This window comes from Labeo rohita, chromosome 13 (assembly GCF_022985175.1).
Source record: "Labeo rohita strain BAU-BD-2019 chromosome 13, IGBB_LRoh.1.0, whole genome shotgun sequence".
NCBI classification, from domain to species: domain Eukaryota; kingdom Metazoa; phylum Chordata; class Actinopteri; order Cypriniformes; family Cyprinidae; genus Labeo; species Labeo rohita.
In genome coordinates, this window is record NC_066881.1 from 24,553,387 (window position 1) to 24,577,698 (window position 24,312).

Genomic DNA, 24,312 nt, shown 5'->3' on the forward strand with positions numbered 1-24,312 from the left:
GGCGGCTTTCTTTGCGAACCTCCCACTGCGCCTGTGTACAGTGTCCTTACTGCTGCTGAGAGCATGTGTTTTACTCTGCTGCAGTTGAGTACCTTTATAAAAAAACATTAAACCTACAGGAAAGGAACACAAGTTTTCTTTGACAAGCTGACATGTATGACTAAAAAAGGTCTGCTGACTAGCAGCAGCACTCATTTTTCAGTAGAGAACAATTAAAGGAAAATAGTATTAAAAATGTTATTTTTTTATGGTTGTAATGATAATCTTTCTCTCTCTCTCTCTCTCTCTCTTTCTCTCTATATAATATACATAAAATCATACACGTATAGAAAGTCAAACACCATCTGGAGTTTGAAGTAAAAATCGTAACTCCTTAAGCAAGACCAGCTTCGAACTAATGATTTTTTTGTACACTATGGTTCAGAAGTTTGGGGTCAGTACAATTTTTTTAAATACATTTTTAAATAAATTAATCATTTTATTCAGCAATGACACATTCAGTTGATCAAAAGTAACAGTAAAGATATTTGTAATGTTACAGAATGTTACATTTTATTTGAACTTTCTGTTTCTTTTCTTAAAATGTATTCCATTTTCCAGTTTCCACAAAAATATTAAGCAGCACTGTTTTCAATATTGATGATAAACTAAAATAAAATAAAAAAACTGTTTTTGAGCACCAATTCACCAAAAATGAATGATTTTTGAAGGATCATGTGACATTGAAGACTCAAGTAATGGAAGCTGATACATTAATAAAATAATAAAAATAATAAAATTTATTTCAAATAAATTTTTTTGAAATTTCTATTTCTGTTCTTCTATACTTAAAAATGTACTCCAGTTTCCACAAAATATTAAGTAGCATAACTGTTTTCAATATTGATGATAAAAAATTAAATAATAACAAATTAAAAAAAAAAAAAATAATAATAATAATAATAAAAGACCATGTGATGCTGAATACTTGAGTAACGGTTTCTGAAAATTCAGCTTTGGCATCATGGAAGTATATTACATTTTTAAAACATATTCAAATAGAAAAGAGATATAAATTGTAATATTTTACAATATTACTGTTTTTACTGTATTTTTGATCCAATAAATGTAGTCTTGGTGAACTTTTTTCAAAAATCACACAGACCCCAAACTTTTAAAAGTTAGAATAAATTACAGACGAGTACCATGTTTGGAAGCATCCTGTGAAAACCTGCAATTTTGATGTGTCCCATAAACAGAGTTGGAAATTGGCCAACAGTCTCACCTTATTAAATTCTCAATATTACACAACACATGTTTAGGGTCTCTCTCTCTCTCTCTCTCTCGTTCGCTTGCTCTGTTCTACAAAGAATGTGTAATTCAAAAAACCTGCTGTCTTTTTCATTTTCAGTCTTTTATAATGAACTGCCATGTCCATGATGTGGTTATGAAGTGAAGTGGTCTTTTTTAATGGAGTAATGAGATGAGAGAGGCGGCATGACAGGAGCATGAGTGACATTTGGGGAACATATGTAGTTTCACATCATGAAACAAGACCATGTGTGTGAGTTTAAAAGAAAAGGGAAGGGAGAATGGTGCACATGCTGAGTAAAGGTGACGGAAGCCATTTCTGTACCACAAGCGTCACCAAACGACATAGCAGCTCAACGATCCGCATTTCTGTAAAACCATGGGCAGATTTCTACCTCAGGAGACCTCTGACTGTAAGGTAGTACATAATCCTTACCTTTTTCCCAGCTATGTACCCGCCAGCAGCCCCGAAGCTCTTGGTGAAGGTGCCCATCAGAACGTCTATTTCTTTGGGGTCCACCCCAAAATGTTCTATAACCCCTCGACCTGTGGGCCCCACGGCCCCGATGCTGTGGGCCTCGTCGAGGTACAGATAAGCCTTGTACTTCTTCTTTAATGCTATGATCTCTGGCAACCGAACAAGAGAACCTTCCATACTGGAAAAAAAAAATGGACAAAGACATTTCAGTTAAAGGATGTTAGACATGACACCTTCATAATTGTGACATGACACATGTTATGAATATGTAGGAGGTTTTATGCATGTTTATGACAACTGTCATTAAGTGTCATTCACTCAGTTATGTCATTTTTAATGCAAAGATGACATTGTTTGAGATGCCTTTGTTATGACAACTTGACATAAACCAATACATCATAACCTGTCAGTGTCTTTGTCATAACAGCTTGACATTTCCAAGACAATGTTGTACTATATGACAGCAACATAGTTATATACTATATATGTATATGACAGCTTTTGTTCAGAAAAATATGAAAGTGAACCAATCTTTTGTTGTAAGGAAATAAAATGATGAAAATAGAAAAACATTAAGAAATAAAAATGCATTTGCACCTGTTGGGCAATTATTTGTTATCAGGCCAGATAAGAAGGATCAGTCTATTAACTGTTCAAGAGGACTGGATTCCAGTGATTGAAAAAAAAACAAAAACAAATTATTAACACTTAATGACATTTTAATGACAAGTTCAACTTGTACCACTGTAGCTGAGGTCAAGAAAAATATTCATAACTGTGTTATAAAATTATTTGACAGAGTATTAGCAATGACAAATGACAAATTTGACAAATTTGTCATAAAAAACTATAAAAAAGTGGTTAGAAAAATATTAATGACGCAATTATAATGGCCTCATGACAGCCAGTGTCCAAACCAACCACATGACAGTTTAATGTTAACCTACAAAACTAAGTACTTTATTGTTTGATAATTAATCTGCTATGTCATGTTTATTAAGGTTTTATGACAGGTTATATTGTCTTGTTAATGTCAAGTTGTCATGACAAAGACAATGACAGGTTATGATGTATTGGTTTATGTCAAGATGTCATAAAGTCTTGTTAAACAATGTCATCTTTGCATTAAAAATGACATAACTGAGCGAATGACACTTAATGAGTTGTCAAACATGCATAAAACCTCCTTCATATTCATGACGGGTGTCATGTCAGTCTTATGCGCACCCCTTCAAGTAAAGAATTACCATTAAGTACACTTTTTGCATACATTTCAACCTTCATAATTCTTAAATGTTCATATTTAAAATGTAAAATATCTACTAACAACATTTAATGTCTTTCAATATTAAACATGCTGTAAAGGATTTGTTAAACATAAAATGTCTTCAATCTCAGTGGCGGATATAGGCACTGTAAATAGTTTTATGTGGCTACCAAACAGTGGTTGCAAGTTAGTGAATCATTTATAATCTCTATAATCATGCATGAATTTCATATGAAGGTTATGAACCTTCAGTGTTCACTTCAAAGCATGCTATGCAGTAAATGACCTCAGAAATAGGGTTATCTATGCTCACTAGGTTGGAAAGGGTCACACAATCATGACTGCAGACTTTGGCCTCAATAAACTAACAATCAGACAGGCAGTGTTCAAATGGGTGACATCACACATCAGGAAACCTCAAATAAACAAGAGTGATAAAAAAAGGCACAGATAATTTCCATGGTGCCACCAGTTATTAAATCTAATTGCTTTAGCTGTTCTCCAACAATGATAGTAAACATATTTCGTATTGTTTAACTAACTTTCTGCTGCTTTGTAAAGCAACTTGAGCAATACTTTTGTAGGAAAGGTCCTTTACAAATGTAGTTTTTATTAATTTGCTTAATTAGATCCTCTTTCGTTTGATGTAGCTGCTTACCTGAAAGGGAAAGTTCACCCAAAAATATACATTCTGTCATTAATTACTCACCTTCATGTTGTTCCAAACCTGTAAGACCTTCATCTTCGGAACACAAATTAAGTTATTTTTAATGAAATCTGAGAGCTTTCTGACCCTGAATAGGCAGCAATGCAACTGACTATTTTATCGATGTCCTTGCTACCATTCTGGGCTTGGGAATGTTTCAGTTGCATTGCTCTCTGTGTAGGGTCAGAAAGCTCTTGGATTTCATCAAAAATGTTAATTTGCTTTGCCAAGATGAACAAAGGTCTTACAAGTTTGGAATGACATGAGGGTGAGTAATTAATGACAGAATTTTCTTTTCTTGGTGAACTATCTCTTTAAGGCTGGAGTGAAGAGAACTGTAAATATTCACAAACGTTCTGACCTGTAAATGCCCTCGACCATGATGAGGATCTTCTTCCAGGCACGATGGGTACGAGGTTGACCAGAGCAAATCGCCTCCTTGAGCATCTTTTCTAGACTCTGCATGTCTATAACCAAACACAGAACAGGCAAAATATTATTACATTTTTAGGTCTTCCTAAAGCAAAATAGGAAAAATAACACTTATAAAAACAGAGTGGTTGTTCTTCGTTAAACTTGGTTTAACAAAAGCATCTTCAGGAATATATACGGCTGTAATATTACATCACTAAGCTCCTTTACAAATTATAAACATGAGCAAATGAACATGTTTCTAGATGATGCTTCTGTATGTGGCCAACAAGTTTTGTTCTTGGATGTACAGTTGAGGTCAAAAGTTTACATCCCCCTTTCGGAATTATTAAAAATGTTAATTATTTTACCAAAATAAGAGGGATCATATAAAATGCATGTTATTGTTTATTTAGTACTGACCTGAATAAGATATTTCACATAAAAGATGTTTAGTTATTTGCCACAAGAGAAAATAATAGATGAATTTATAAAAATGACCCGGTTCATAATTTACATCCCCTTGATTCTTAATACTGTTGTTACCCTAAATGATCCACAGCCGTGTTTGTTTAGTGACAGGTGCTCTTGACTCCGTTGTTTGTCCTTAACAGTTAAACTGCCTGTCTTTTTTTTTTAGAAAAATCCTCTAGGTCCCACAAATCCTTTGGTTTTCTAGCATTTTTGAAAAGTGTTTGACAACAATGACTGTATGATTTTGAGATCCATCTTTTCACACTGAGGACAACTGAGAGACTCATATGCAACTATTACAGAAGGTTAAAACGCTCACTGATGCTCCAGAAGGAAAAACCATGCATTAAGAGTCGGGGGTGTTAACTTTTGAATAGAATAAAGATGTGTACATTTCTTTTATTTTGTCTAAACATTTATATTTTTTCATTTAGTACTGCCCTTCAGAAGCTACAGAAGACAGTTACATGTTTCACAAAAGACAAAAGTTAAATTTACCCTGATATCTTAAATTCAAAAAGTTTCACCCCCCAGCTCTTAATGCATCATGTTTCCTTCTGGAGCATCAGTGAGCATTTGAACCTTCTGTAATAGTTGCATATGAGTCCCTCAGTTGTCCTCAGTGTAAAAAGATGGATCTCAAAATCATACAGTCATTGCTGGAAAGGGTTCAAATACACAAACATCCTGGAAAACCAAAGAATTTGTGGGACCTGAAGGATTTTTCTGAGGAACAGCAGGCAGTTTAACTGTTCAGGACAAAGAAGATACTTGTGAACAACTATCACTAAACAAAAAAAAAAAAAAAAAAAAAAAAAAAAAAAACACAGCTGTGGATCACTCAGGTTAGAAAACTATTAAAAATCTAGGGGATGTAAACTTTTGACCCATTTGTGGTCTAATTTTGATCTCAACTGTACAGAACAATGATTCTCAACCCTCCTTCTGTAGAGACGCCCCAGCAATGCACATCTCATCAACTCAGAAGAGTCTGCATGAATTGAGAGACCTGAATTGAATGTGTCAGATTACTGAGACACAATCTGGCAGTGTTGTCAGACCTTGCTAGAAAAAGACATGGTCTGTTAAAATAAACCCAAAATAAATGACCTACCTCAAGAAAATAAGCCTAATAAGTTTGTGCATCTATGAGTGTGAGGGTTATGTGGATCAAGGAGAATGGCTTGAATTCAATGATCTGATTCATTATAGCATTAACTGACATAAAACAAACATTAACCAAGGCTAAATTACATTTTACTGCAAAAAACATTTCCAATAATTGCATCCTAGAGGAAGGGCAAGGAAATCCAGAAACAAACGAAATTACAGTGATTAATAGTGATGTTAAAGTAAAACTGAGCTCTAACAGCACACTGAGATATTTGATTATATAAGTCCAAATGTGTGAATGTGTTCTGTAAACAATCCCCAAAACCAACACCTCACCCGGGCAACTAGCCTGAAGTCGCTTACAATAACAGGACACGGCAACACTACAAACTGGCCAACAGATGGCAGAGTTGAACTATAAAATTAACAATTTTGAAAGCCAATGCAGGTTTGATTCTGGCATGTGATCCCATTCCTCCTCTTTTACCCTATTAACTGCCTTCTCTACTGTCTCTATGACTAAAAAGTGACAAAAAGCCCAAAGAAAAGAATGTTCCATATAGTCTCTCATTAAAGTGGCCTCATTTCAAGCAGGTGGACGTATTTAGGCCAGTGAAGGCCAATGTGGACGCGGCCTGCTTTCTCTATTCATGCTGCCCTGAAATACTACACTCACCTAAACGGATCCACCAAAGGTTTCAGGCCAAGAACATCTATACAAAAACAATGACAAGTAAACTGTATGTGGACATAAATGGCAAACTAAGTTTGGCTAGATGTTTGTTTACGTTGTCACTAGTTCATTCAAGATAATGATGACAGTATTTGAAGCTTGGTGACAGACTTTGAGTCAGAATATTTTTGTCTGCAATACAAAAACTCATCCAGTGTGCAGGGAAAATCCACCAACACATTTCTAAATTTGTCTCATTGACATATACAAAACATCAGTGATCATTATTCAAAACAATGACATGCAAAAAATGAAACTACAAACATTTTTTTTTGTTTTTGGTGTGCCATATTTACAGCTACAATCATTCCCCTGTGAAAATAAGTCTTCCAGCAAGTCCTTTTATAATTGATAAACTAAGAAAGCTAAAACAAAGGCCTAAATATTCCCAAACACATTCAGGGCATTTGAACAAATTTAGTCTGTTTGCATTCTAATTTGCTTTTTGAATGAGCAATCATTCAGCAAAATTGAGATAAATCATCCTCAGATCTGCTTTTTGATATCTTTTTTTTAATGCTTTCTTCCATTTCAAGTTCACTGTGAGATTTTCGACCATGCGAAATCTTTGTTAGACAAATAAAAAATTGAAATGGCAGCGCTACCGTTGCGTGGTAGGTATTTGTCAACAAACATGTTCTAACAACCAAAATGTGGTTGATTAAACTTTGATATGCCAACATTTATTCTGGAGGCTTACAGGTATTAACAGAGGGGAACATTTACCGTATTTTACACCTCTTTTTCTGCAAATGCTTGCTAAACAGGTTGGATTATCATGTAATGAACTCTGACTCATTGATGCGTTTTATTTCCTTCAAAGTAAATGTTTATCATTAAACTCATCATATCCAATTATGTTACATCATGTACCCGGATCCTGATTAAATCAGATGTGAGGATATCTCTGTACAGGTTCCAAGTTGATTCACACAGCATTCTTTTTTATTTTCTGAGGAAGCTAAACATGACGTTAGTTTGCACCATAATTAAACATACCTGAACCAGCTAATCAAGTTTGTTTCATAGAATTTAAACAAGGCAGCCAAGTGTAATGAAGTAGGTTTGCCAAACTCCTCTTTCTCTTTAATCAAGACCATTTTCAGGTCAGACAGTGGCACATGGCTCCTGTGGACCCACAATAATCAGAGTACATTCAAGCTTTTGTTGTTCATGCATCATGTATTCTCATCCATCCTCTGGAGAAGGACGCACACTAGTTTTCCCGTAACTACACAAGAATACCATTAACCACTATGGATTCCCTAAAGCACAGCTTTAGATGCTGCAGTCTAATGCTTAAATTTGGTTTGCTAACCACCACAAACTGTGAAGACGATGACCTCAGCATTTGCAAATGCTGTACCTTGAGCAGCTGCGTGGATAGCTGAACACACCGTGACCCGGTGTACATAAATACATAACATTTTGAATATGTACTCACTGTTGTGTTTGAAGACTCGAATGGTTGCCCCCGACAACCTGGCTCCCAGGATGAGGGATGTGTGATTTAGCTCATCGCTCAGAATCAGGCAACCCTGGAAACAGACATTGTTACTGCATGGCTCTGAACAAAGTATGAAGCAGAAATCCATCAATAACATGTGTGGAATAATGTCCATTCAGAATAATCTCAAAATCAAGCATTATTCATATAGCATGCTTTAAAACACAGTTTACAGAAAAAGTCATACTAAATGTCATACTACAATACATGTCGTTCCAAACCTATAAGACCTTTGTTCATCTTTGGAACACAAATTAAGATATTTTTGATGAAATCTGAGCTTTCTGACCCTGCATAGACAGCATGCAACTGACACGTTCAAGGTCCAGAGAGATAGTAATGACATCGAAAAAACAGTGCATTGACATTAGTGGTTCAACTTTAATTTTATAAAGCTATGTGAATACTTTTTGTGTGCAAAGAAAAAAAAAAGAGTGACTTTATTGAACACTCTATTCTTTTCCGTGTCAGTTGTTCCTCTGACAGGGAAGAAAGGAAATTGTTAAATAAAGTTATTTTTTTGTTTTCTTTGCACACACAGAGTATTCTCGTAGCTTCATAAAATTCAAGTTGAACCACTGATGTCTAAGGCTGTGCTCAACTAAAGATTTTTCTGGTCGACTAGTATTAGTCGCATGTTTATTAATAAACCATATAAATCATAATAATGAGCCTTTAATTACTTACATAGCCTAATACATAGCTTGCAACAATAAGGAGGCTGCATTAACGTTTTATTAATGTATTGATAAACTATAGTGTTTTCTTTGTTTTCGGCTTAAGAGATGAAGTCGGCGACTTGACATCTCCGCAGTAGTGATGCGCCTGTATGCATGTTTCATGCGGATTACATAATCTGAGAATATTTGGTTTCTATTTTAATTGATTCATTTAAAGGTAGACATTTCACTCTCCACAGATATTTTTACATGTCTGTCAAAATTTTGCACTTAAGTTCACAGAGACCGAGATACCCAGAAAATGCATCCTGTTTGCTTTATTTTACAAAAGCACAACGTTTCGTTGCTATTCTGAGTTCACACAAATAAATGTATAGTCTTTAAAGAATTCAAAAGATTTCACCTTTCATATGAAAAGCCATATTTTAGGTTGATGAATGATAGGTGAGCGTTTGGATATCCTGCCCAATGTACTATAATACCACATACAGTACCAGCCGCTAACGATCTGTCCATCACGGACTGCATGACTTCACCACTTCCTGTGGATTTTTGATTTTTTTTTTTTTTGTGACAAAGCAACTAATAAAATTTTGGTTGACCAAGCATCTTCTTGTCGACTAATGGTTAGTCAACTATTAGGGGGCAGCCCTACTGATGTCACATGGATTTTATTAATGTCCTTACTACCTTTCTTGGCCTTGAACGTGGTAGTTGCGTTGCTGTCTATGCAGAGTCAAAAAGCTCTTGAATTTCATCAAAAAGTCTTACAGGTTTGAAACGACATGACGGTGAGTAACTAATGACAGAATATTTATTTTTGGGTGAACCGTCCCTTCAACGTTTGGTTCTTCTGATGTGAACTGGATGATGAAGTCTCAATGGCTGCAGAGCTTGGCCTGTTTTAACAATTATTGCTGTCATCTCCACTTCACCTTGAGAGGTCTTGAACTGACACCTCCTCCAGAAGGCACAAGCTATTGGACACCACCGCTTAACCAATTCTCTTGAGGCTGCAAAATCATGAAGACTTTGCTTGAGGAAAAACACCCCCCTGAATGCAGTTCAACCATTTGCGGTTTTCTGGCACCTCAAGACAGTCCCCTAGCCTTCTGGATCTCAACCAGATCCTGAGGTCTTCTAATCTGAGCTGGTTATGACCGACCACATCACTGGGCCCAGCATAAACAAACCCTAAAGAGACAACCTAAATAAACAGTGTCAGTTCTAACTGTGCTTGCTTATCTGATTGAGCATTATTTTTAACAAGGGTTTGTTTAGTGTGCTGGTTCATTGGATTATTCCGTGGTGCATGAAAAACTGTTTATAGTAGCAATTAATATCAGGCGCCTCAGAGATAATAGATTAATACCACACTTGTAAGCTCACTTCAACTGAGTGATTTAAGATGGATGTAAAAAATAAAGAGGCACCAATGAAAATTTAATTATTAAACGCTGACCTTCCCAACTAGGGCTGGAATGTTCATGGAATTGGTGGCGAAACCCATTCCAAACGCCATGGCAGACTCCACTCCCAAGAACTCCGCCACAAGTCGCTCCAGTTTCTCATGGATGCTTAAGTTGCCTATAAAAAGATAAAGAAATGTATTATTAAGCTGATACCTTTATCAAAATGACTTTACAAGAGTCTCCCTGTTGACGTTTGGCTCTTTTTATTACATAAGAAATGGAAGCAGGAAATGTCACCGGTCTGAAGCTGTGTTGCCTACATGAGCGCCACCGCTCAACATGTCAAGAACACACATGCTGACTGCTTTCTTCGAGATGAAAGTGATTTGTGAGAAAAAGTGAGAGAATGAATCCGCTCTTGAGATTGTCAATACCTTGAAGAGGCTTTTGAACAAATACAATCCAAGGCCACTACTCTTCACATCCACAAAAGAAGCCATTCAGGACAGTGAAGAAGAGTTAGAAACATTCTGACAAAAGATCAACAGTAGCCCTCTCTGCTCTCATTTATTTTACCTTGATTTTACTTACTTTACACAGACACTAAAAAAACCTTTGTTAGGAAAATCTATAGCTGAGCTTAATGCTACGAGGACCACAGAAGAAAAGAAAAAAAGCCTCACTACTGTTGACAGAAAGCACAGAAATACACTTTAGGAATTCATTAGACCACAGTCTTTCTCAGTCAGATTAGGTGTTCTAACAGCTTTGGAGAAAATTAGATTTTTCTGCATGTCTGCTTCAGCTTTTCTAGTTTTAAAGGCTCAGACAAGGTCAGCATGAAGGAAACAAATGAGATCTGTCAGAACATTTGAGGTGAAAGGTTATCACTCAGTAGGTGCCTTCGGAGACTAAAGACATAACTGCAGACATATAATACTGCCATAATGTTGGTACATAAATGCCATGAAGTCAAAAACAAACAGAACAACTGATACTCTGAGATAAAATGTGATCCAATGTGCCTTACAGGTTAAACATAGAATGGCTGTAGATATGTGCCATAAATCTTTACATTGTTTTTTTATTATGATTGTAAAATGATTATCTTTTGAAGACTCAAATGAAGGCCCTAAAGTCAGAAGTTATCACCTCCAAACACTACTGTTGAGAAAAAAAATCTGAATTTAGAAGCTGACTCACCTAAAAAATAAATCACCATGATCTTTATGATGACATCGTTAAGACTATATTTCTTTTGCAGAATACAAAAAAAGATATTTTGAAGAATTCTGGTAGCCAAATAGTTAAGTTCCACAGAAGAATGTAAGTCATACAGCTTTGGAACAACATGATGGTGAGTAAATTGAGTAAATGAGGGTGATTTTTGGGTGAACTATTCAAATTAGTTCTGCATCCTATTTGCTGTCTTAATTTAAATTCATTAAAATTCTAGAATTCCAGAAAGTTAATGATAGTACTAATTCAAATCTAAATCATGCACAGTTTCTAAACACACATATATGCCTATATAAGTTAACATATTTAACAAACACAATGTAGTTGTAGCCATGTTAATGTGCATGCTCATCCTTGGTGGTTATGTGGGCATCATTTCCTGATCCCATGATCCACTCTTTCCCATCAAAGCGGTAAAAGACCATAATGCTAAATGTTTAACAGCTTTAAGCAAGAGATTCTGGCTAAAGATATATTTCCCACCGAAAAGACAGCAGTTACAAGTGGATGTACACCCAGTGTTAGTCCGTGAGAAAACGCCTCTCCTTTCACATGATTCCTATAGAGAGCTTTGTACTCTAAAACACCATTGATTACTCCTGACCTCCGATCATTCCCTCTCACAGCAGCAGCTGAAGCGTGATCTGTTTGATTAAACCTGAATCAGGGCCGGGTGGCTACACACTGCACTTCAATGTGCTAACTGAGAAGCTCTCTCTACAGAGGAAACCCATAAGGGTCTTGACTTCTAACCAGGGTATTGTAGTAGTCTAATGAAGTGAGAAATGAAAGCGGACCCATGAAGAGCTCATTCACCTGGGAGTGTATCCACAAGAAAAAACTGCCCATAAAACAGCAAGTTCTCAAAGCATCTTAACCTAATTGAATTTAAATGAATGGGAAGAGCTTTGAAAACTGTAATGATAAGTTAAAGGTACATTTAGGGTTAAATACAAATTAAGTCCAAACAACATCATCTGTGACCACAGATTACCACAGATTGTTTACAGTAATACTTACAGTGAAAGTGAGACAAGTGCCAGGAATAAACATCAAAATACCTACATTTAAATACTAACATACTATTTAACATACTGCACTATAACACAGACCTTCTAAAGGGTTAGTTCACCCAAAAATGAAAGTTCTGTCATTAATTACTCACCCTCATGTCATTCCAAACCTGTAAGACCTTTGTTCTTCTTGGAACACACAAATAAAAAAAGTAAAGTTTCTGCTTATATAATACATGTGTGTGTACTGTGTATATTTATTATGTATATATATAAATACACACACTTGCATGGATATATTTAAGAAAAATATTGTATGTTTATATATTAAATATACTTGTATATATTTTTTAATTTATTTAATATTTATGTATTTAATATTAAATATATGTAAATACATGTAAATATTATCAAAATATATACTGTATGTGTATTTATATACACATAATAAATCTACACACTACACCCACATGCATTTTTATTTTGTATGCGATTAATCGTTTGACAGCACTAAAATTAAGATGAAATCCGAAAGCTTTCTGACCCTCCATAGACAGCAAGGGTCCTATCATGGTCAAGGTACAAAAAACATAGAAAGTAGTCCCAAACCTAAAACTATGATTTACACAACTTTGCAGCTTAAATGGCAGACACATTTTCATATGAAACAATTAACATTGCATTTAAAGCTTCACATTTTTGTTTTTAAGCCATCCATAGACTCCCACTGCAAATACAAATGCTTTTTTAATATCTCCAATAACAAAAACAAATCTCAGACAGAAATCTGGACGTAGCTCAAAGATTCTGGTTTATAAGCCACTTGAGATCCTCTAGAGGAAAACAACTTTTGTCTCATAGGAAACTAGTGTAGTAAACAAAACTTGCCACCCACTGGTTGTACAACGGCTACATAACCATGGTAAAACATTTAGCTCTAGTTACAATAAATGTGACACTTAAATGGCCCATTATGCCGTCAACTTCTCCATACTTGAGTGCCACGTGCTTCTTTATATTAGTGTTTGACAACTGTAGCAATGTTAAACCTATAAAATCTTAACTCTGTACATTTAAATAGTCCAAGGGAACTGAAAACACACACACATTATAATAAAACCTGACGCCACTCCTACAGCAGATATTCTGTAAATGATTGATGCTTTAGTCTTAAAACCTGTTACCAAAAACAAACACAGACCTTATTGATCTTGCAGTGAGAACAAAAATGTGCTGTCAACTGTGACCGCAATGTTATAGTTAAAAACCTATTACCCAAAATCACATGGGTTTTCTGTAAAACAGTAATCTAATGTAACCTCTAAATCTCCAATTAGTAAAGCAAGATACATTTATATATCATGATTTAAGAAAAAAACATTTTATATTTATAAACAAATATGTTATGTTTTATATAATATTTTACATATATTTGCATTTTAAAAAGATAGTAGTTTATATCTATAGCTTTAAACACTGGTGATGTAATGCCTGTGAATAAAATAAAGAATTTTCTTTTTTTTTGTTGTCATTTTTTTTGTTTGAGTTCTACAAAATGATTTTAAAATGCCCATCCCTAATACGCACATACATACACAGGCATCTAATTAGAAACTGCATTTAATAAGGAGTCATGGGGTTAGTTGTTATTGCTCATTTTACACAAGGCCTGGAGAAATATATCCGAAAGTAACGACAACCTCTGAGAGATGTAAAAAAAAATAAATGAATCCCTCAAATGAATAATGAATGATACAAAAAAGACTTTACACACTAATACTCCCATGCCTCATGATCACATGTTCTTTTTGTGCCTCTTTCTGATGTGGTATTTGGCTTGGATTCACCACAGTCACTGCATGGCACCACAGATAAAAGATCTCAGATGACCTACTTCACTACGAAAATGATCTGATATATTGTGAAGCAATCAGATCATTAAGAAGGGTGTGTATTTACTGTGTAATTGTAAGTGTGCATGCGAGAGGAGGAGACAGAAAAGTAATAACTAAGTGAGATAAAACAGTGGGGAAATATTTCCAGCATTACTGTCATGTGTACATGACCTGACTGTGCTCACGTGATGTTTTACGGCCTTGCGGATGTCAGAACAGGTACAGTCTTCAAGCAGCTGAAAAATGTCACAAATGCAACAAACTAGAATAACCAGATCCCAGAACATCCGTCACACCAAAGTACTTACAACTGTGCCTGAACAGGTCTAATCTCTAAGCCACCATCAAGGTTTTTCACACCATTTTACCAATGAATTTCCATAGAAGTTCTTTGTGATTACTTTCATTTTTCAGCATTTTTAGCATGAATAAAGGAAAAATACATATATATTCACTACAGACTTTTCCAAGCCTGGAAATCAGAAACTTGGTTTTCTATCACTGTGGGAACCTTAGCATGAGTGCTTTAAAAAAAAATGACATGCACCCAGATAACCATTTCACCTTTAGCCTTAGTGCAAACAAGCCAGATTTTAACCTAAAATAAACATATTTCAGCATAGAAATTGGAAGATCATTATGGGTCTTTTGACTAATCGCAACACTTGTAATAAACCTGTAGAGAGAGCCATGAAACAATTCAGTCAATCATCAACTTATTCTGCAAATTCAAAAACAGGTTGGGCTTTTAATAAATCATCCAGAAAAAACCTGCCACACTATTTGTGAAGAAGGAATTCTATGAACGCTGCTCAAAGCAGGTCTGATCACAAGTGGAGAAAAAAAGCTTTTGACGACTTAATGATGGCATTAACTAAACCAAAAAAGTTGTTCAACAACCTACTATGTTCTTACACAACAATGTTGGATGCAATGGGTGACCTGTTTCTGTGATTGTAGGTAGGTTTCGATTGTGGTGTAACCACACACATACCTAGTTCCTGTCTTGAGCTGCAGACGCCAACCCCGTAGTCTCTGGTCTCCTCTGCTACGGTTTTCAGGAAGTCAACATTGTTTTCAGCAAAACCCAGATAGTTGTAGGAGCCCATGTTTATGACATTCTCAATGGTTTTCCCTGTTAACCTGTCAGAGAAGTAACACACCAAGCAAGTTGTTGATATTGATTTTTGTTGACTAGCATGTATATAGATCTTTCTTGTTCCAGTCTGTAACTGAAATCAATAGGTATAACATAGGAGAACTATGGGTATTACAAAACAGCAGTTAGTGTGAATAAGTGCGGCCGATAAAAGAAAACAAAGAAAAACATGAATTTACAGCACATTACAGCACAAAATGGGAAAAATGAGCCATTATCATATAACTGGTGCAGTTTATTAAATATTAATCTTCCCCTGATTAATTGATACTTTAATATTAATTCATATACATTACCATTCAAAGGTTTGGGATCAGTTTTTTTCAATGTTCTTGAAATAAGTTTCTTATGCTCATCAAGGCTGCATTTATCTGATCGAAAAACTGTAAAAAGTATTAATATTTGGAATTTTTTTTACAATTGGAAAAAACATGCTTTTTTAATTATATTTTAAAGTGCAATTTATTTCTATATATATATTTGCATATGTATGTATGTGCATAATATACATGGGTATTGTTTTGGTTTTAGTACAACTTCGATTAAAGGTTTTGATCCACTTCAAACGCTGACTACTGTATATATCTCAATGTAGTGCATAATATAAAAGTATGCAAAAAAAGTAAAAGTATAGAAGAGTAAAAGTATAAAAGTGTTAATTTCTTTCTTGGGGAAGAAAAAAATATATAATATTTCTCCCATTACTGTGCTGGGCCAAAAAGTTGGTTGATCAACTTGCCGGTTAAGCTAGTTAAGAAGCCTTGCAACAAACATCCTGCAGGGGTTCGGCATCTAAAACACACCCTGGTCTTTTCAACAGGTTCATGACTATTTGTTTTAATGAAAGAATAGACCTACCTGAAAGACCAGTTGTAATCATCTGAGACCCTTTCCATGATGTCAAAAGCCGGACCGGGTAAACTGCATATAGGCCGGTTCCAGTTATCCCTGACTCTCATGTACAGGTTCCGTTTGTAAAAGTTTTCAAAATCTTGGTAAAGTGGAACAAAGTCCTGTAACACAAGAAACTGGTTACAACATAATGACCATAAGCTCTTTTAATATAACCCAACATTAGTATTTTGTGCTTTCGGCTCCACAATATGCTCTATTCATTAAAAAATAAAGAGGCACTGCTGACCCAAGACACTGTTTGCATGTGGGTAGTTACAACCAGGCGAAGGTTTCAAAACCATCCGCTCTGTGAGTATCAGAGTCCTGAGAGACTCACCCACATCTTTTCCTTAAGTAAACTCTGCCAAAGAACAAGGGAGAGGCTAATCAGACTCCTCATTGTGCTGCCTTTATTAAACTTACTTTGAACCGCTCAGAATCCTAGTTATAGAGACAGTTTGGACAGCAGAAAATAACAAAGGCCCAACAAATTGCCGCCTGACTGTTACAAGTTTTGCATAAGCTTTCAAATGCCACTCATAAGTTTTTCTGGTCACTGAGGAGGTATCTGATCTTTGCCCAGCATTTCAGATCACGCTTTCAAAGCATTCTCTTAAGACGCCAAGAAAGCTTAAACAAAAAACTGCACTCGATTCTCATTGCATTTTTTGTTCTCATTTAACACAAATACACACAGTACACAGTTTAAAGCTTTGCTGGCGTGTGGCTTAAACGGCAATGCTGAAACCCCTGTTAAACAGGAAAAGGGAGATGCTGTGAGATCATTTAAGGACACATGTAAATTGGCTCTTAAATGCCAATAAAGTGTACAGGCCATAGTCAAAGCTGAAGTAAAACCAGTTCTTTTCCGGTACATATATTTATTTTCATCAGATATTAATGGGAAAAGATGGTGATAGATCAGCATTCCTACACCAAAAAGTCTGTTGCACTCACTTATTACTGATTTGTGTTTGTGTACTTTACAAACTAGAGCTATCTTAGAAGATTTATACACTGCCAATTTGGCTGAAGTGATTCTCACTGATCGTGGAAAACATGGCAAGCACAGAGCTGAAATCCACAATGTGTTCACTCATATCACTGTAACAATTTTACCATTTAAGTTTGCTAAAGGTGCAACTCCCTCTGAAAGCTTACCGTTTCATAATCTTGCCAACTAAACTTCAAAAAACTCAATTTATGCCTTTGAATAATCGCATCTGATGTAATGCCACCAGTTTTTAGTTGGAAATGTGCATGAAAGAGGCATCTTTGTGAAGGCGGCATTCTCAGCGGACAGACTGAGAGCAGAAATAATGAACCCACTCTCCTTTGGGGTTTAATTGCGTCTTTAACCTCCCCGGCATCACCTCACACATATCATGGAGATTTTCCGTAGTGAACAGTGTGTAAATTATGTGACAAGAAAGAAAACACTATTGTGTTCGACAATAAATTTGTCTTGACGAATACTCAACTTTTTACAGTTAATATTTCCAAATTTTAAGTATACCACTCTCTAAACACTTGCCATTTAGACACACAGAAAGTTATTCTGATCCAAAAATAATAATAATAATAATAATAATAATAATAATAAAAATAAATAAAAATAAAGTTCCACCAATCCAGTGGAAGGTTTAGGTAAAGCTAAAAGTATATATCTTGTTTTCCCAGTGTGTATGAAAACAAGAACAGGATAAACTGGAACAAACTAACTGTTCTCCACATGACGGTTACCACATTTAAAAAAAATAAAAAATTACATGTTGAACAACCCTACCTTTTGCTCTTCTCTCTCCCGGGCCTGATGGCACTTCTCTAAGCCAACAGCTCTTAAAAAATCCCTAAAATAGCCAAACAGGATGACAATTCCATAACCCATGTATGTTAGGACAGCCACGTACATGGGGGCCTCCTCAAATGAATCTTCACCCCTAACTCGAGGTTGGTGAAAACCGTCTCCCTTGCCATTTTTCTGCACCTAAGATATAATTGACAAAACATTATAATCCAAAAGTTAATATTATTTAAAATTGCATTGCAAATGACATCTCAAGCATACACTTCATAAACCAAATACCTCAATTTACATAATGTAATAATAAACGTAATTCCTAAGTTTGCTTAAGACACATCTTTCATAACCAAATCTTTTTATGACAAACACCATAGTTTGTTTTATAGAAACGACAGTTTAAATTAAGAGAGAGGCCAAACCACTGTTTTGCCTGTGGTTACTAACACAAATTTTACAGTTAAACCATATGGTTACTAATGCAACTCATAAACGTAAACATTTATTTCATTATCAAAATCGCGCATGGGCTTTAAGCATATTTAAGTGATGACTAACGAACTGGTGACTCGTTCTTTAGAAATGACTCATTAAAATGAACCACCTAAACGAACCGATTCGCTGAAATGAATCGGAGCTCAACTCTATACCAAGTTAAATTCATGAACATGTTGTTGAAAAATTACAGCGTTGTCTGTAAAAACTACTTCGAGTCAGCTTTAAGACTCACGCCTTGTCGTTTAAACTTTAATTTTGTAAGCACGTTTAATTTGACGCCTTGAGCAGAAGTGATGCAATTTGGCTTACCTTTTCAGTTCTGTGATATCCATTTTTCATACTGTTGCTTTCTTGTTGTTTCTGTTCAGAATGAGACTTTAGGGTTCCGTTGCATGAATGATGTCCATTTGTTTGTATCATGTTTGCGAAGCGTCAACACAATGAATTGAGATAATGAACTTCTCTTCTCTGTCCCTCAGTTTAGAGAAGTGTGTATGTCCGTTGAAGTATGTTTCCTTGATGTGAGTTCACCATCCTACTTCATGCTCAACTGATCTGATTTGTGTACACACAACTTTGGACCAGGAAGTGTTCACGGACATCAGGGGAACGACGCGACGCGACTGGGCGCTGCCTTTGACAGCTTCGTTGGTGATAATGGAAGAGCTCCAGGCGTGTGAAGTGAAGACACGGTGATACTTTCAAACTTTGCGACAGTCGTTCGGAATCTGCGTCAGAACGTATTTTATAATAAACGAAAAGCAAAACCAAAAGTAAAACTGCTGCAGCCATTAAAACCGAGCTGTCAGTGGTAAAAGAGAACCTGTTGAAAAATGCATGCGGTGCAACATGCCAATGATACAGCATATTATCAAACAGCATGGAAAATTACTTACTTTAGTTAGGTGACATTAACCTTAATTGTAACCGTGTCAATTTTTTTTTTTTTTTTTTTTTTTTTTTTTTTTTATAAGAATAACTAACAAAGGATGGATTATGGCCCAAGCCCCAGTCTGTCTGCCAGGGTCCTCGATCAGTGAGGCCCCTCAGAAAGAGGCACTGCAAATGTTAAATGTTTAGTATGTTATCATTGTTGTTGTAACTGCTGCAATGCATTAAATATGTGATTTTTCATTATAATAACTGTAACATTGTGTCATATTTGTTGAGTCATTTTACTTTTATTACATCTCACTGTTTAAGACTACACTGCCATGCAGAAGTTTGGGATCAGTAAGACTTTTTCCCTTATGCTCATCAAGGCTGCTTTTATTTGATCAAAAATATAGGAAAAAAACAGTAATATTGCAAAATATACGAAGCATCTCTAAAAAACGTATGTACTGTACATGACACATTAATTAAAAGTTTATCCAAAAATTAAGCCATAGCTCTTAAGAGGTCTCTGAAATAATGTGCTTAGATCAATGTAGGCTAACTGTGATAATAAGCAAACTATTAAGAAAAACAGAACTAAAACCTTATTTAGCATTAGGAATGATAATTTATTTCGTAACAAAAACAAGTTATTCAGGTTAGTGTTACTTTAGTAAATGCATGGTAAATTTTTAGAAGGTGCACCAGTGTTATTTTAGTATTATTTAGTATATAGTATATATAATATTAATATTAGTATAATAATATTATATTATATATTATATAATATAATATTAATATATTATGAATTTGATTTTTTTTAAGTTTTACTGATTTTGTGATGTTTACTTTTTTATATTTTATGTTTCTTCAAATTTATTTCATTTTTAGTAAGTTTACTTAAACCTATATTTAGTTAGTTGCCAAGACAACATTCTTCATTAAATTAGAATTATTTTCATTAGCATTAGCTAATGTGGACCACAGACAACATTAGATGTCTGTGGTCTTTCTCCGTTTCTCCCTCTCTCTTTTTCTCAATAGGATATATTAAATTTTTTGTGAAATTCAACTTGTATTTTAACTAAGCACTTTTGTGCCCTATAACATTCTTGTAATTCTTACATTCCATTCTTTGATTTATAACTGAAGTGACACGCTTTTCTTTCTGGTATCCAAGATGAGCTATCTTTGAATCTTTTGCTGCCTTCAGAATATCTACCACTCCAACTGCATTCAGCACAATGTGGGAAGTTTTCACAGAACAAGAAGTCTTTGTGATTACATAAACGATTTCTTCCCCTAGCCTTCTCAATGTGTTTGTGGTCTTGGATGGACCAAAAAAAAAAAAAACACCTGAGTGAGTGAATGGGAGGAACAGATCTATCTAGATGAAAATGAAGAGAGAATGAGAGAGGCAACGTGTGGCACTGGTAGCTGGCAGCAGCCTGCAGCTGTCTGAACCAATGCTGGCCCAAGCGTGGAACTGTCACTGCTAATTAACCACAGCTCCACTCTGTCTTGCTCTCCCTCTCTTTCCATTCTCACTAAACCCTGAACCGTCCCCTCTGTCCACCTCTATCCCTCATTTCTTCACATCCAATAAGCTTCCCAATCCTCTGCCAGATACTTCGTGCTAAGGGAGCTGTGCTAGCCTAGATCTGTCAAGCATCATTAGCTTTATTAATATCAGCACTCATTATTTATCTCATATTTGTATGGCAGGTGTTTCTTTGCAACCTCCCTATAGACCTCTAATGACTTTTCAGTTAGGCTTAAAATGATTGTGCATGAGAGGCCTTGTTGTTTTATTATTTTTGATATTATCTCATTGGGTAACATCCTTTTAAAGGTGGTATTTTTTATTTGTATTATTTTGGCAGCAGACGGTAGGGGAACGCCCCTTTAGCAAGCTAATTTCAAGATGTCTTATTTCAAGTGTTCAAGGAGCGTCCTGCCCCAGTAAAATAAGATGATACCGATAATTATTTTGACATAAAAATGACCATAAACCGACCTGAAACATTTTCTTCGACGATATTTCAATCAAGTCATGTCCCAATCACGGCCCTGTTTTCTGTCGGTTGTTTACAAACACAAATCGCGACGCCCGATTCGAGAATGAATCACTCTTTTGAATCGGTTCTTTTCCGCAATCTCTCTAAACTCTCTGAATCGGTTCGCGATTCACTATGTGAGTTTTTATTAATGAACCTAGTGGAGTGACAAAAATATAATAAATCCTTGTCGGACGAGGCAAATAAACGTACATCAACATGGAAAACATTTTCCCTCACACTCTTTCATCAATCAAGACGCATTTCCTGTTGGTTGTATAATCGAATCAGAACTACCGATGCCCGATTCAAGAACGAACCGTTCTTTTGCGTCAGCTGTTTGAAGTGTTTCTTTGCGTTTCACCCTATTTACCCTAAATAGTATTATAATTTACTAGTATCACATCGAATTTAGGGTGGATAGTATGCGGTAACCATTGCGGTTAGCAAAACTGAATCGTTTTGCGATTTAGCATGTGAGTACGAATTCGTTTGATTCATCTCAATTACGTAATGTAACCTTTGGTGCAGTTACTCACTGGCTTACTGATTTGTCTGGTGCTTTATTTAATGGTTTAATTGTCTGCTTTATGACAGTTTACAGACAAGGAAGAAGATCTGCCAGTACACCTGCATGTGCAACTTGTGACGACTGTATTTTTAGGTAACGACACTTTTTAGCTAGTAGGCCGTACGTGTATGTAATCGTAACGAGATGGAGTAAGGAGTAAGTTACCATGTAAACACCGCGGTAATTGAGATCATGTAGTACCATAGTATGTTTTTTTTTTAAATAATATATTTTAAAGTACCATGGTATTTCTATCAGATACCATCACTGCACCACGTTACTGCCACAGTGTCCTATTTTGAGAGAAACTTTAACTTAGGCTTAATGTACAGTAGGCCTACATAAGTCTTCCAGACATGCTTTTGTAGCATAGTTACCTTGTTTCATCACTGATCATATTTATTACAAATAATAAAAAATTTAATATAATTTTTTAGCATTTCCTTATTTAGTATGCCCTCTTTTATTTGCTTTAATAACAAGAGAGCTGCTTGAACTTCATGTAAAACCTGGCTTGATTTGAAAACTATCCAATAAGCATATCCAACAATGTGTGAATGTCATATTATGTACATAAGAGGTCACATAAACAGTATCATAAATTTGCTTATTATGATTAGTGACTGTATAATAGTGTAGGATCTTAAATACTTCTTCCTTTCATGTCATATTTCACATTGTTTCCCCTCAAATCCTAATACATGCTTCTTATTTTCACATCTACATTAGATACAATGCTTTATATTTATTATGTGGTCTAATACTTTTGAACCACACAGCACTGTAGGTAACTTACAACACAAATTTCCTTTTTTCTCCAGATGCATTTTGATAGAATCTTTCTGATGTTTTAACAAGTATACCCGCTGAGCCACATGTCTGCCCGCTAACCGAACCGGCAGTATTTTTTAAGTAAGGTGACATGTTGAGTAAAGATAAAAGAAGAAGATTATCACTTTTACGCTTCAGGAAACCTTGCTGCTTAGAACTGTCCTGACCTCATTTAACAAGACTACATGTCTGGGTGTGTTTTTGTTTGAGGTAGATTCTTATTTTGCTAATGACTATGCAAATGAAGTTCAGAAGGCAGTACATCTGCACCTAGAATAAAAGATGAAAAAATCTATTCTTAGTGGAAAACAGTGGGAGAGTTAATCCATCATTGCTTTATTTAAACATACAAAGCCTCTTCCTAAAAAGGTTCATAGCAAATGAAGACATGACTTTCTCATTCCTTTTGATCTTGTTTTAAAATGTTTTCTATTCTGTGCAATCGTATTGTGCATCATGCTGTGTTTCCTTCCAGATTTTGTAGCACATTGTTTGTATTCCTTAGTGGTGATGGTACAATGAGATAAAATACCATGGAAAGGTGAGCACACCTGCTCAAAAGAGTTTTTCCTCCACCTAGTGGTCAAATCAAAGAAGTAGGCAAAGAATAAAAGAAAAGTAGTCATGGAAATCAAAGTACATTTTTTAATTAGTAGGATTTGTAATACAGAATTTTTCAAGAGCTGCACTTAATCAGATAATGAAGTGAACATTTCTGATAGTATGCATAAAGAAATTGAATATGTGAATTGAAATGAATGGCATAATGAAATTTTGTTCGTTATCATCGCACCATCCGCTTTATTCGTTGTAGGCAGCGCTTCGTCTCTGTCGTGTCTCTCTCTCTTGATGTTTATGGGTGATGTCCTTGCTGCTCTGTCCTGGGAGGGGCCAGAGTTAATGCAGTGCTATATTTGTGTTGACCCTCAGGGGCCATTAAATCACATAATTTCTTCATCAGCTGGGTCTGACCTGATTTTCTAGACGGCCTCCTCAAGCAATGTGGGGAAAAAATTAAATGGTACGGAAATGTAGATACATTCGTGTAATAGTGCATTTCATTTTTCTTTTTGCCCTGCAGAGAAAGAAAATGCTATAGAACTTTACTTCAACTAGTAATTTGGCAGATAATGGATCTCCTACAGTACACAGTCTTTTTGAAAGACTTTTTTTTTTTATGTCTGTCTGTCTGTCTTTGTGTGTGCTAGCACAGGTTGGATTAAAGGAATTGTTCACTGCAAAATGAAAGGCCATCCAAGATGTAGATGGGTTTGTTTCTTTATTGGAATAGATTTTGAGAAATTTAATATTCTCACTTGCTCACTACTGGATCCTCTGCAATCAATGAGTTCAGTCAGAGTGAAGTTCAGAGAGCTGAGAAAAACATCACAATATTCCACATGACTC

At 35.5% G+C, this 24,312-nt stretch overlaps 1 protein-coding gene across 3 annotated transcripts in view; it reads right to left on the minus strand.

Annotated features, from left to right (window-relative positions):
• Positions 1–19,471, minus strand: part of sptlc3 (serine palmitoyltransferase, long chain base subunit 3) — a 32,770-nt gene extending 13,299 nt beyond the window's left edge. For 2 of the 3 annotated variants that reach the window (XR_007828940.1, XM_051125906.1), the window contains exons 1-8: positions 18,880–19,469; positions 18,058–18,258; positions 16,236–16,390; positions 15,213–15,361; positions 10,122–10,246; positions 7,917–8,010; positions 4,103–4,208; positions 1,727–1,946 (exon numbers count right to left, since the gene is read on the minus strand). Coding sequence is in view for 2 of the 3 variants with exons in the window: in XM_051125906.1 (XP_050981863.1) it covers positions 1,727–1,946; positions 4,103–4,208; positions 7,917–8,010; positions 10,122–10,246; positions 15,213–15,361; positions 16,236–16,390; positions 18,058–18,258; positions 18,880–18,990 (1,161 nt within the window). In the remaining variant the exon portion in view is untranslated. Of the gene's footprint in view, positions 1–1,726; positions 1,947–4,102; positions 4,209–7,916; positions 8,011–10,121; positions 10,247–15,212; positions 15,362–16,235; positions 16,391–18,057; positions 18,259–18,879 lie in introns of all 3 variants that reach the window. The other variant, XM_051125907.1, reaches the window with a different exon arrangement.
• Between the last annotated feature and the right edge of the window lie 4,841 nt (positions 19,472–24,312).